The sequence below is a fragment of the Gossypium hirsutum genome, unplaced genomic scaffold (assembly GCF_007990345.1).
Source record: "Gossypium hirsutum isolate 1008001.06 unplaced genomic scaffold, Gossypium_hirsutum_v2.1 scaffold_275, whole genome shotgun sequence".
Lineage (NCBI taxonomy): Eukaryota > Viridiplantae > Streptophyta > Magnoliopsida > Malvales > Malvaceae > Gossypium > Gossypium hirsutum.
This window is the reverse complement of record NW_024402927.1, coordinates 1-12,500: the sequence shown is the minus strand read 5'-3', so window position 1 is coordinate 12,500 and position 12,500 is coordinate 1. Positions and strand designations below refer to the sequence as shown.

Genomic DNA, 12,500 nt, shown 5'->3' with positions numbered 1-12,500 from the left:
AAACCTTCGATTTTTACTTTCTTACATGTCACACAACGTTCACAGTAGCGTTCAACATCCCGGTGCATCTTAGGCCAGAAAAGATGCTCTTTTAAAGTGCGTAACATTTTAGTGACCCCAAAAGGACCCATCAATCCACCTTCATGTGCTTCACGGATCAGTATATCACGCATTGAACCCTGTGGAATGCATATCCTATTTTCTTTGAAAAGATATCCATCATGCCTGTAGAATTTTCCATCTGCACCTTTCTCACAAGCATTATACTTATCGCAAAAATCATGATCATCAGAGTATAACTCTCGAATATATGCAAATCCAATCAAATGTGAATCAAGATAACTCAATAGTACATATCTACGTGATAATGCATCAGCAACGACATTATCTTTCCCTTTTTGTATCGAATGACATAAGGAAAAGATTCTAAGAATTCAACCCATTTAGCATGTCTTTTGTTCAATTTATGCTGACCTGTGATATATCGTAAAGCCTCGTGGTCAGTGTGGATCACAAACTCCTTAGGCAACAAGTAATGCTGCCATGTCTCCAATGTCCGAATCAGTGCATACATCTGTTTATCATAAACCGGATAATTCAATGTTGCTCCACTCAGTTTCTCGCTAAAATATGCAACGGGCCTCTTTTCCTGTATTAAAACTGCGCCTATACCAACTCCAGAAGCATCACATTCAATTTCAAAAGTTTTATCAAAGTCAGGTAAGGCTAACACTGGTGCTTTTGTCAAACAATCCTTAATTTTTAGAAAGGCATCTTCTTGTTCTTTACCCCACAAGAAGCTGGAATTCTTCTTAATAATTCCGGTTAAGGGTGCGGTAATAGAACTGAAGTTAGGAACAAACCGTCGATAAAAACTAGCTACACCATGAAATGATCTAACCTGAGTAATCGATGTTGGTCGTGGCCATTCCTAAATTGCCTTTATTTTCTCATGATCAACTTCAACACCCTGTGCACTCACAATATAACCAAGAAATGTAAGTCTGTCAGTACAAAACACACATTTCTCTACGTTACCATACAATCTTTCTTCTCTCAAAGTCTGCAATACAGCTCTCAGATGTTCTACGTGATCCTGCAAAGTCTTGCTATAAACTAAAATGTCATCAAAGTACACAACACAAAACTTTCCAATAAAAGATCGCAGAACATGATTCATTAGTCGCATAAAAGTACTAGGTGCATTACTTAAACCAAAAGGCATCACTAACCATTCATACAAACCTAGCTTTGTTTTGAAGGCTGTCTTCCATTCGTCGCCTTCTCGCATGCGAAGCTGACGATATCCACTCTTCAAGTCAATTTTGGAGAAGATGACGGCTCCGCAAAGCTCGTCCAACATGTCATCAAGTCTAGGAATAGGATGACGATACTTAATTGTAATTTGATTCACAGCTCTACAATCTACGCACATCCTCCAAGACCCATCTTTCTTCGGTACTAACAACACCGGAACAGCACATGGACTCAGACTTTCTCGAATATAACCCTTGTCCATCAATTCTGCAACTTGCCTTTGAAGCTCTTTCGTCTCTTCAGGGTTAGTACGATAAGCTGGTCGATTTGGAATGGTAGCACCTGGAATGAAATCAATCTGGTGCTCAATGCCACGAAGAGGTGGTAATCCCTTCGGTGTTTCTTTTGGAAACACATCCTCAAACTCTTGCAAAAGGGACACAATCGATGCAAGCAAATCAGCAGGGAACTCAGCCAATAAACAATGATCTTTAAACATTAAAATAAACAAGGATTGGTGAGAGGAAAGACATTTCCTGATTTCTCGACTGCTTGCATATACACTCATCTTTTCTTCTCCTTTGCAACTTCCTTACTCTTTTTCAAGCTTGTTTAATCTTCAATTACTTGACTCGGTGTCAAAGGAGCCAAAGTAATCTTCTTACCTGCATGAATAAAAGAGTATCGATTTGTAAAACCATCATGCATTGCCCTCTTGTCATACTGCCAAGGGCGCCCCAAAAGAAAGTGAGTAGCATCCATCGACACAACATCACAAAGGACCTCGTCCTTGTAGTTTCCAATTGAAAACGGTACAACCACTTGTTTCGTCACTTTAAGTTCTCCACCATCATTCAACCACTGCAACTTGTATGGATTCGGATGCTTTGTCGTCTTAAGACCTAATCTGTCAACCATCACTGAACTAGCAACATTAGTACAACTACCGCTATCAATAATCACAACACATACCTTATCTTGAACCTTGCATCGTGTGTGAAAGATAGTCTCACGTTGTTGCTCATCTTGCACCTGTTGCACATTCAAACTACGTTTGACAACCATGATCTCCATAACTTGACCAGATTCAGCAACTTCTAGGTCATTCTCTTCATCTTCTTTAGTCGGGAGTTCATGTACTTCTTCCTCAGAATCTGACTCGATCTCTCCATCTTCTCGCATCAACATAACCCTCCGATTAGGACACTGGCTAGCAACATGTCCTCTACCAAGGCACTTAAAGCACTGAATATCTCTTGATCGTTCTGGTGCCACCATTGGTTGTTTGCCACGTCCATTATTAGCAATAGGAGGCTTTGGTTTGCTGGATTCGCCTGGCTCTCGAATCCGTAATGGCGGTTGTGGTGCTTGTTTCCTGGTATTGTTAGGGGTATATAAAGGATTCGAAAAAGATTTAAATGGAGTATTACCTCGATTAGAAGCTTTTCTACATTATTGTCGCTCAATTTTGATCGCCATATGCACCATGTCATCCAACTCAACATAATGTTGCATTTCAACAATGTTTGCTATTTTAGAATTTAAACTTGCCAAAAACCGAGCCATAGTCGCCTCACGGTCCTCAACTGTGTTTGCACGCATCATGGACATCTCCATCTCCTTGAAATAGTCCTCAACGCTCTTGTTGCCCTGTTTCAAGGTTTGTAATTTCTGAAATAAATCTTGATGATAGTGAGAAGGAACAAATCGTCTCCGCATGATACGCTTCATATCTTCCCATGTTCTCATTAGACCTTCACCTGTATGTCGTCGACTAATCAGTAATTGGTCCCACCATACTAGTGCATAGTCAACAAACTCCATAGCTGCTAGTCGAACTTTTTTCTGTTCTGAGTAGTTATAACACTCAAAAACGTGTTCAACCTTGCTTTCCCACGTCAGATAAGCATCTGGATCTGAACGTCCCTGAAAAGAAGGTATGGCAACTTTAATGTTAGAAATATTATCGTCAACTGTGCGTCCTGGTCGTTGATTCATCCTTGGTGAATGTTCAATGTCATTTTCATCATTATGTTCATTATGGACAGATTGTGAACCACCCCCTTCAATCTTGTCCAAACGAGAGTGTATAGGCTCTAATGCATTTTCTAATAGACGTTGCAAGGTGCGAGTAATAGCTTGCATTTGCAAATCTGGTGGTTGATCTCCACCACGACTACGATCTTCTGTTCCTGTCATCTAAAGCAACACACAAGAATACAGATAATGAGTTAAGTTAAACAAAAGTAAAAGTCCTCACAGCACACTCTCAAAACCTCTCAGTTTTCACTCCAAAGAACTGTGCACTCAAAAATAGCACTCAGCGCTCGTGTTTCACTTGGGAGATTGAATGAATGACTCTTTTTGTCTCCCCTTCTGTTCTCACAACGCTCAATGCCTTTTCCCTCACAATTTCTCGTTTTTTTAGTTCTTTAAAGGACTAATCCAACATTTCAGAACCTGTTATAATTGTGTTGGCTATAAGGAAAAAACACACGGTTAGAGAGAAAAAATAAATAAACAAAGGGAAAGGATAAGAAAAGAGTAAAAGGATAAGAAAATAAAATAAACAAGGGGAAAGGATGGAATTTAAATAATTTAGTTTCTTACTGCAAAGAAGTGCTTTACAACGTTCCTAGCACCGAACAAATAAGAATAGTTCATTTCGGTTGATATCCAAGCACTTCGCAATTACAGAGTACAAAACTAAACATTATTCAACATTTCAACATAACAAAACACACTTTTCTTTCCCAAACTTGATGAATTTCAATTCCTCTTTTTTTTTGAATCTGATTTTTCTTTCTCTTTTTGTTTTTTGTTTTTTTTTTTGTTTTTTGAAATTGCGAAACTGATATATATATTTTTTGTTTTGAATTTCGAAATTTTCTTGTTGGAGAAGAAAAGTACAACAATTCAAACCCTAGGCTCGGATACCAGATGATACGATGTGCTTATCAGCGCCTGACCCTGAGATGTGGATCATCCAAGGCACATTAGCATGGCGTACTTTTCCTTTTCGAACCGAGGTTTGAAACCAAACTTCTCCTCAGGAGGATAGATGGGGCGATTCAGGTGAGATCCAATGTAGATCCAACTTTCTATTCACTTGTGGGATCTGGGCGGTCCGGGGGGGACCACCACGGCTCCTCTTTCTCGATAATCCATACATCCCTTATCAGTGTATGGACAGCTATCTCTCGAGCACAGGTTTAGGTTCGGCCTCAATGGGAAAATAAAATGGAGCACCTAACAACGTATCTTCATAGACCAAGAACTACGAGATCGCCCCTTTCATTCTGGGTGACGGAGGGATCGTACCATTCGAGCCTTTTTTTCATGCTTTCCCGGAGGTCCGGAGAAAGCTGCAATCAATAGGATTTCCTAATCCTCCCTTCCCGAAAGAAGAACGTGAAATTCTTTTCCTTTCCGCAGGACCAAGAGATTGGATCTAGCCGTAAGAAGAATGCTTGGCTGATAAATAATTCACTTCTTGGTCTTCGACCCTTCAGTCACTACGAACGCCCCCGATCAGTGCAATGGGATGTGTCTAGATATGAATACACTACACCGGTTGCACAAAAAAATGGGTTTTGCACCAATGTAAGTAAAGTCCGAAAAAGGTTTATAAGATTAAAAAGGTCGTTGAGCGCCTCATGGATATGTCATAATAGATCCGAACACTTGCCCCGGATCGACTTTCAGATCATAATTGCTCTAGTGAATAACTAAAGAAAAAATAGATAGATAAAAAATAGATAGATAGATGAGAGATAGAAGAGAAAGAAACTAATTATAAGCGTCTCATAGGTCACTAATTACTGACTGTTGGCGGTATCTTGTATGTGTCCGAAAAGAGGACTTAATGATTATCGTTCGAACCAGAAGTAAAATTTGGTAGATAGGATCCCGTAAAAATTCTTCGAGAATGGTAGCGGCCATTTTCAGAACAATAGCTAAGGACCGATACTACACTTGGATCTGGAACTACATGCCGATCTCACATTTCGATAGCCATACCAGTGATTTGAGGAGATTCTCGCAAATATTATGCATTTCGGACTTCATCATCCTTTGGTGAGCATGTATTTCACGGTGGTTTCCAAATGAGATGGCAAATCCTACCACATTGGACCTAGCCAGTGTTGGAATAGTGCCAAGAAATCTGATTGTGGTGGGTTTCGAGAATACAAATAACCTCTGGTTTGCCAAAACCGGATTTGGTGGAATCATAGCAGAACTAATCAAACGATTCTGTTGATCCATTCGAAGAATTAAACGTTTCACAATTAGTGAACTGAATTTATTACCATAACCCTGATTTTCAAAAAAAATCATCGATTTATTTAAACCATGCTCATGAGCAAGTGCATAAATATACTCCCGAAAAATAAGTGGGTATAGGAAATCGTGTCGGCGGGATCTATTTAGTTCTAAATATACTTGAAATTCCTCCATTTCAAATTCGATTTGAACCAAAGATAGGGGATCTATTCGGTTATTAAATGATACATAGTGCGATACAGTCAAAACAAGGTATTATAGTAAGAAAAGAATAGATACCTCGGAGACAGGCGGATTCATCAACGGATTCTCTATCCTATCTTTTGCCATCTAATTGATTTATGTTCGTTATAGGATAAGAAGACGGTTCGAAATCCTTTATTTTTCAACCCAATCGCTCTTTGATTTGGAAAAAATATCTTTTCTTATCAATTTACACATTCATGGCTAACCCATAAAGGGAATGCCTAATAATTAGGACTCATAAAAAAATCGATAATTTACTCATGAGAAAAACCTTTACCACATTAGGCACTAATTTATTTTTAACGTTTAATTAGATCAGGTAATCATTCAAATTGAGAACAGAAGCTCGTTCCTTTTTGTTTCCCTATAATTGGGGCCGTAGAGCTCTATCCATTTATTCACTCGACCCAACTTTGAATTCAATTCATTTTTTTTGTTCCGCACCAAAAATTCAAAAACGGTTTTTTTGGAATGATCCGGAAAAAAAGGATTCTTAGAATTCTCCATTGCTACGACATGCTCTTTTTCCATCCCCTCCTTTCAGGATCAGTCGTGGTCTTACAAACTCTACCGATGGTCTGAACGAATCCCTTTCTTCATACAAATGTGTAAAAGATGCTAGTCGCACTAAAAGCCGAGTACTCTACCGAAATTAGAATATGTAGATACAATCGGAATAAAAAAATGGAATTGCACTAGGCAATCAAAACACGAAATTAGCAAAAATTGGAATAAAAAAAAGACACGAAATTCTCAGATAAAACCATAGAAATAGAATAAGTGAAAATTTGCGGACCGCCTCCTGTCTTATTCATTCCATTGTTATCCATTTTTTTTGTTTCAATACAATTACAATAAAAAAAACTTATTGTATCACAACAAATTCAAAGAAAGAACCCATTATTTGAATGAAGTGAAGTGCCAAACGAGGATAAATGGATCTATTTATCTATGATCGAATTATATTTGTTCGATACACTGTTGTCAATATGATTGTAAATTTTGAATATAAATGTTGAGAGTTGAAAAAAGAATAAAGAATATAAAAAAGACTACAAAAAATACAATGAAAAAAATAGAATTCATTTTTTTTATTTTTTTATTAATTATTATTAATATTTTCTCTTTTTATATGTTATATGTTATTTTATCTTTTTTTTTATCTTATTTTATGTTGTTTTGTAAATGTTTAAATGCAATTACTTCATTTATTCACTTGATCTTTTTTCTCTCTATTTTCTCTCAATAAAATTGGCTCAATAAAATCGGGTTTTGTTGTTATAGAACACGGTATTCTATATTTTATAGTAGCAATATTCTATAGTAGCAAAGGAATAAGAAATACGAATAATAAATTTTTTAAAAAGTCTGAATAGACCAAAAGAGGGGGGAGGAAATAATAAAGAAAAATTTATACAAAGCTAGATATGAATCATCCACACCCTCTTTTTTGGATTTCATTAAGTGAATTTTGTTTGATTAAGAGTAAGTTCTGTAAAAACCCCCGCCTTCTTTAAAATATCATGAACAGTTGCTGTGGGTTGAGCTCCTTTTTCAAGGAAATAGAGAATGGCGGGAACATTTAAATAGGTTTGATTATTTATCGGATCATAAAAACCCACTTTTCGAAGATCTCTTCCCTCTCTTCGGGATCGAACATCAATTGCAACGATTCGATAAACGGCTCATTGGGATAGATGTAGTTAAATAATACCCCCCCCCCTAGAAACGTATAAGAAGTTTTCTCCTCGTACGGCTCGAGAAAAAAATGATTAATTTAAAGTTATGTCTATGTATGGAATTATAATGTATGGAATTAGCATGTCAAAAAGATCCATAAACCAGCAAATCAATTAGACATTTAACCTCGTCTTTTTTTTCGAAAAAAAAAGAAGAAAAAAGCATTCGTACTCTCATAACTCAAGTCAAATAACTCTCAAAATGCTCAAAAAAAAACCTTAGGCATTCTTTTATTGAGTGGTCTCTAACCCCTTTTTTGTTTGTCTCGCTTAGAATCTATTTCGATTCTTCGTTTTAATCTAGTTGTTGAGAAAATGGAAAAGGGTATTTCCTTGTTCTAGGATCTTTTATCTTTGCCTTGAATCATTGGGTTTAAACATTACTTCGGCGATATTAAATCATTTCAAAAATGGCAGCAACATGCCCTTTTTTCTCTCTTTGTTTTTTCTATCAAAGAATCATATGAACGATTAATTCCCGCATGATACACTTTTGATCGAAAGAGTTTTACCAATTCCAACAACTTTTCTTTTTGATTTGAAAATAGTTTGAATCGGATCCTTTCGATTTCTATATCACAAATAGACTTACGAAGTTGTTCCAACTTATTGATTTCCATTAACTAACCCTAGATCCTTGCCCCTGAAAAATGGATGTTTCTCTTCGAGCTCCATCCTGTACTATTTACATTACAACCCAACAAAAAGACGGATTATAATAGAACAAAGGATGTCGAGCAAAAAGCACCTTCATTTCTACATAACGGAAAGTGGTGGGTTTTGACATCCACAGCTGATCATGTCCTTCAAGTCGCACGTTGCTTTCTACCACATCGTTTCAAACGAAGTTTTACCATAACATTCCTCTAGTTTGGAGCATTGATTCAATTATGGAATCATGAATAGTCATTGGTTCAGTCGATACATAGTAATCTATCTATACTTTCTATATGAAATCAATTTCCTTCTATATGCTATATGAAATAAATAAATAATTTAGGAAGAAAAAGCCTCAATAAGAATTCAAACTACCCCATATTGTATGATTGTCTGAATGCAATATTTTTTGATTTTTTTAAACTTTTATTATACTTTTCTATTCTAATTAAACTTTTCGATTCTAATAAAAAAAAAATCAAAATAAAGAATATCATTAATAATAATATTACGAAAATACTAATAATATCACGAATATTATAAATAACACAAATAAACTAATCTTTTTGAATCTACCGTGCATCTTCAAATAACCCGATAGATCAAATAACTCGGTAGAATAGATCCAGCAATCTCACAGTTGTTCGAGTGCCAATCTTAAGAAATCATTAAAAATCAAAAGCAAGAATCACATTTTCTCCAATACTTGACTGTTAGAAAGAAGGTTATTAAAAACAAAAAAAGAGCAATTTGGATATGGTTATTCTGATATATAAATAGAGTATGCTCTGGGACGGAAGGATTCGAACCTCCGCATAGCGGGACCAAAACCCGTTGCCTTACCACTTGGCCACGCCCCATTTAGATTTCTATTTGAAACTACTAAACACTAATATGGTATTCCTTGTTCGTCAATTCCAGTTCCAAATAGCTATAGCTATGGAATAGATTCTTGTTACGATTTTTGCACGTATGGATAGAGAATTAAATCGAATTTATTGATCATTACATAGAATTCAATTAAGATATTGTATGAAAGTATGATTTCTTCTATTCTCTTGTAAGAATTGAAGGCTTTTTGATTGGGTGAGTTCAAAGAAGTATTGTTTAGTCTGCCTTATTTTCCTTTCTTCATTTTTTTCCTTATATCAAAAAACATATTAATAACTCAATCAAAATTATCTCCAAGAACAAAATTTTGTTATGCTTAATATCTTTAATTTGATCTGTATCTGTTTTAATTCTGCCCTTTTTTCGAGTAGTTTTTTATTCGCCAAATTGCCCGAGGCCTATGCTTTTTTGAATCCAATCGTAGATTTTATGCCAGTAATACCTGTTCTCTTTTTTCTCTTAGCCTTTGTTTGGCAAGCTGCTGTAAGTTTTCGATGAGATCCTTAATACTGTCCTAGAAAAATTCATGAGTGATTCAAGAAAAAAAAAATTCTAACAATTGAAAAGATCAGATAAGTCTTACACTATGAACGAACCCTCAATTCAAAGATTGAAATTCTTGGATAGCCCTGATAAATCGGGATCATCCCATTTCCTCATTCTGACCCTTTTCGCCGAAGAACCCTATTTAGATTAGAGTCCGCCACATAATTGTTGGTATGAAAGAATTTTTTTTGTAATGAAAAACTCAACTCTTATTACAAGTGAATTTCTGAAAATTCTTTTGGATTTCTAGAAATTCTAGAAATCACTTTATTTCTTGGTGTCAAAATCAAAACAAAATAGGATATGTGGTATAAAAACGGGGAATCTATTCTCTTCTTTTTCCAAAAAAATGCTCTTGGAGATTGTGTAATGCTTACTCTTAAACTCTTTGTTTACACCGTAGTAATATTCTTTGTTTCTCTCTTCATCTTCGGATTCCTATCTAATGATCCGGGACGTAATCCTGGACGCGAAGAATAAAAAAGGGAGAGTTCCTTGCTTCATTTTTAGAAATGGTATTAGGATTTGATCTATTCCACTACCAAAAACCGAAACGGAAAGAGAGGGATTCGAACCCTCGGTACGAATAACTCGCACAACGGATTAGCAATCCGACGCTTTAGTCCACTCAGCCATCTCTCCTAATTGAGAAAAGATAATTACTATGTTACAGCACGCAAAAAGAAAGGCTTGAAAAAAGCCCTTTTTACTTTGTTATATAGATTATGTTATATAGATTATTATTTATCTATATAGAGTATTATTAATCCATAGATATATAGATTCTAAATTTGATTATTATTAGATAGATTGATTATATAGCTATATCCAACTTTTCTATAGAGATATAGAACTTTTATCAGTAATTCCATTTCATTTATATTATATTCTATATCATTTATATTTTTAAATAAAACAATGGCTCTAAAGAAATATCTCAAATAACAAAAAAAGAAAGAATATCGCTTTGATTTCGCGCAAAAGGGACTTTTAAATTTCCAATTTCCACGGACCGGCCTGGGCAGTACCCGGCCGGGCTCATTTTTTTATTTTCAACTCAAATAACTCATTTTTTCTATGATTCTGCGATCTGGCTTGTTGTAACAAAAAAATCTTGTTATTGCATTGAATCAACAATCAGAAGCGGAAGAAGTCCTATTTCCGTTCCTATGATATAGAATCAAAATATTATTTCTATTCTTTTTCTTTCTTCCTATTTCTTTTTATTTCCATTTATTTTTTATTTTACTAGAATAACTAGAATAAATAATAAAAAAAAAACTATGGATTTTTGCACAATCCATTTTTATGTTATTTATGTTATGACTAAGTCCTTTTGTCGAATCCTGTCTATCAAAAATCCTATAACACAAGTCTTCTGACAAAAGGTCAAAAGGTGGCAAGGCCCTAATTTTCAGGATTTTTTAGGCTCCTATCTTGTAATCCTATCTTGATTACGCCCAATTCCCCTGTTTGACAAAGGGTCCCTTTATATTTATATACAATAAATATACAATAAATACAATAATCGCATTGTAGCGGGTATAGTTTAGTGGTAAAAGTGTGATTCGTTCTATTAATCCCCCTAAGAGTTAAGGGGTCCCTCGGTTTGATTCATATTCCGAGCAAAAACTTTATTTCTTAAAAGGATTTAATCCTTTACCTCTCAACGAAAGATTTGAGGAAGAATATACATTCTCGTGATTTGGATCCAAGGGCCAATTAAATATAAATATAATTTAAAAATTATATTCTAACTAAAAATTGAAAAATTGGATTATGAAATTACGAAACATAAATTTTTTTTTTCAATTGGATCAATACTTCCAATTGAATAAGTATGAGGAAAAGATCCATGGATAAAGATATAAAAGTGTATTTCTAATCGTAACTAAATCTTCAATTTTTTTGATGGGATAGATTGAAGCAAAATAGCTATTAAACGATAACTTTGGTTTACTAGAGACATTTACATCTTGTTTTAGCTCGGCGGAAACAAAATGCTTTTCCTAAGGATTTTCTCAAATAGAAATAGAGAACGAAGTAACTAGAAAAATTGTTCTATTCTAATCCCATTCTTCTAGAAGGATCATCTAGAAAGCGAATTGTTTTGAATGCATTCAGACAGAAAAGCTAACATAGATGTTATGGGCCAAATTCTTATTTCATTTCGTTCCTGCCTTATCTTTATCTTATTTATATTTTATTTATTTCTTTTTTTTTATTTATCCATCTTCCATAAAGGAGCCGAATGAAACCAAAATTTCATGTTCGGTTTTGAATTAGAGACGCTAAAAATAATGAATCAACGTCGACTATAACCCCTAGCCTTCCAAGCTAACGATGCGGGTTCGATTCCCGCTACCCGCTCGATATTCGAATTCTATCTATTCTATCTATTTGAATATTTATTAATTCAATTCAACGATGCATTAGCATCATTGAATTGAATTAATAAATCCGCAATTCCTAACAATACAATTTTTCACATGTTCTTTAGTTTTTCCAACCAAGAGAAAAGAAAAAACAACCAAGAGAAAAGAAAAAACCGAACAAGAGAAAAAAAGTCAAAATGTCAAAAAATCGTAATGAAAAGCGTCCATTGTCTAATGGATAGGACAGAGGTCTTCTAAACCTTTGGTATAGGTTCAAATCCTATTGGACGCAATTTTGAATCGATTTCTCTATATTCCATTAAGTTAGAATTTTCTATTTATAATTGTTCCTGAAGTCGAAAACGTTCCATTTGGTCCTGAATAGCGTCTTTCAAAAGCGTTTCCGCTTCCTCAGTGAATGTCTTGGTAGAAGATATGATTTCTTGGAACTGAGGTTTATTCGTTTTTAAGTAAGTACGTAACTCAACGAGAAATTTCCTTACTT

The 12,500-nt window shown here is 35.0% G+C and overlaps 1 protein-coding gene and 2 non-coding genes across 3 annotated transcripts in view; 1 reads left to right on the top strand and 2 right to left on the bottom strand.

Moving 5' to 3' along the window:
• LOC107949870 (uncharacterized) overlaps positions 1-5,871 on the bottom strand; it is an 8,763-nt gene extending 2,892 nt beyond the window's left edge. The window contains exons 1-7 of the mRNA XM_041110399.1: positions 5,821-5,871; positions 5,278-5,574; positions 2,816-3,456; positions 1,923-2,632; positions 1,044-1,746; positions 475-845; positions 1-394 (exon numbers count right to left, since the gene is read on the bottom strand). The exon at positions 1-394 is cut by the window's left edge and continues 9 nt beyond it. Coding sequence (XP_040966333.1) covers positions 1-394; positions 475-845; positions 1,044-1,746; positions 1,923-2,632; positions 2,816-3,456; positions 5,278-5,574; positions 5,821-5,871 — 3,167 coding nt within the window. The remainder of the gene's footprint in view (positions 395-474; positions 846-1,043; positions 1,747-1,922; positions 2,633-2,815; positions 3,457-5,277; positions 5,575-5,820) is intronic.
• Positions 5,872-10,174: 4,303 nt separating this feature from the next.
• Positions 10,175-10,262, bottom strand: TRNAS-GCU (transfer RNA serine (anticodon GCU)). The gene has a single exon. It is a non-coding gene; the product is annotated as a tRNA-Ser (tRNA).
• Positions 10,263-12,215: 1,953 nt separating this feature from the next.
• Positions 12,216-12,287, top strand: TRNAR-UCU (transfer RNA arginine (anticodon UCU)). Its single transcript has one exon. It is a non-coding gene; the product is annotated as a tRNA-Arg (tRNA).
• Positions 12,288-12,500: the final 213 nt, after the last annotated feature.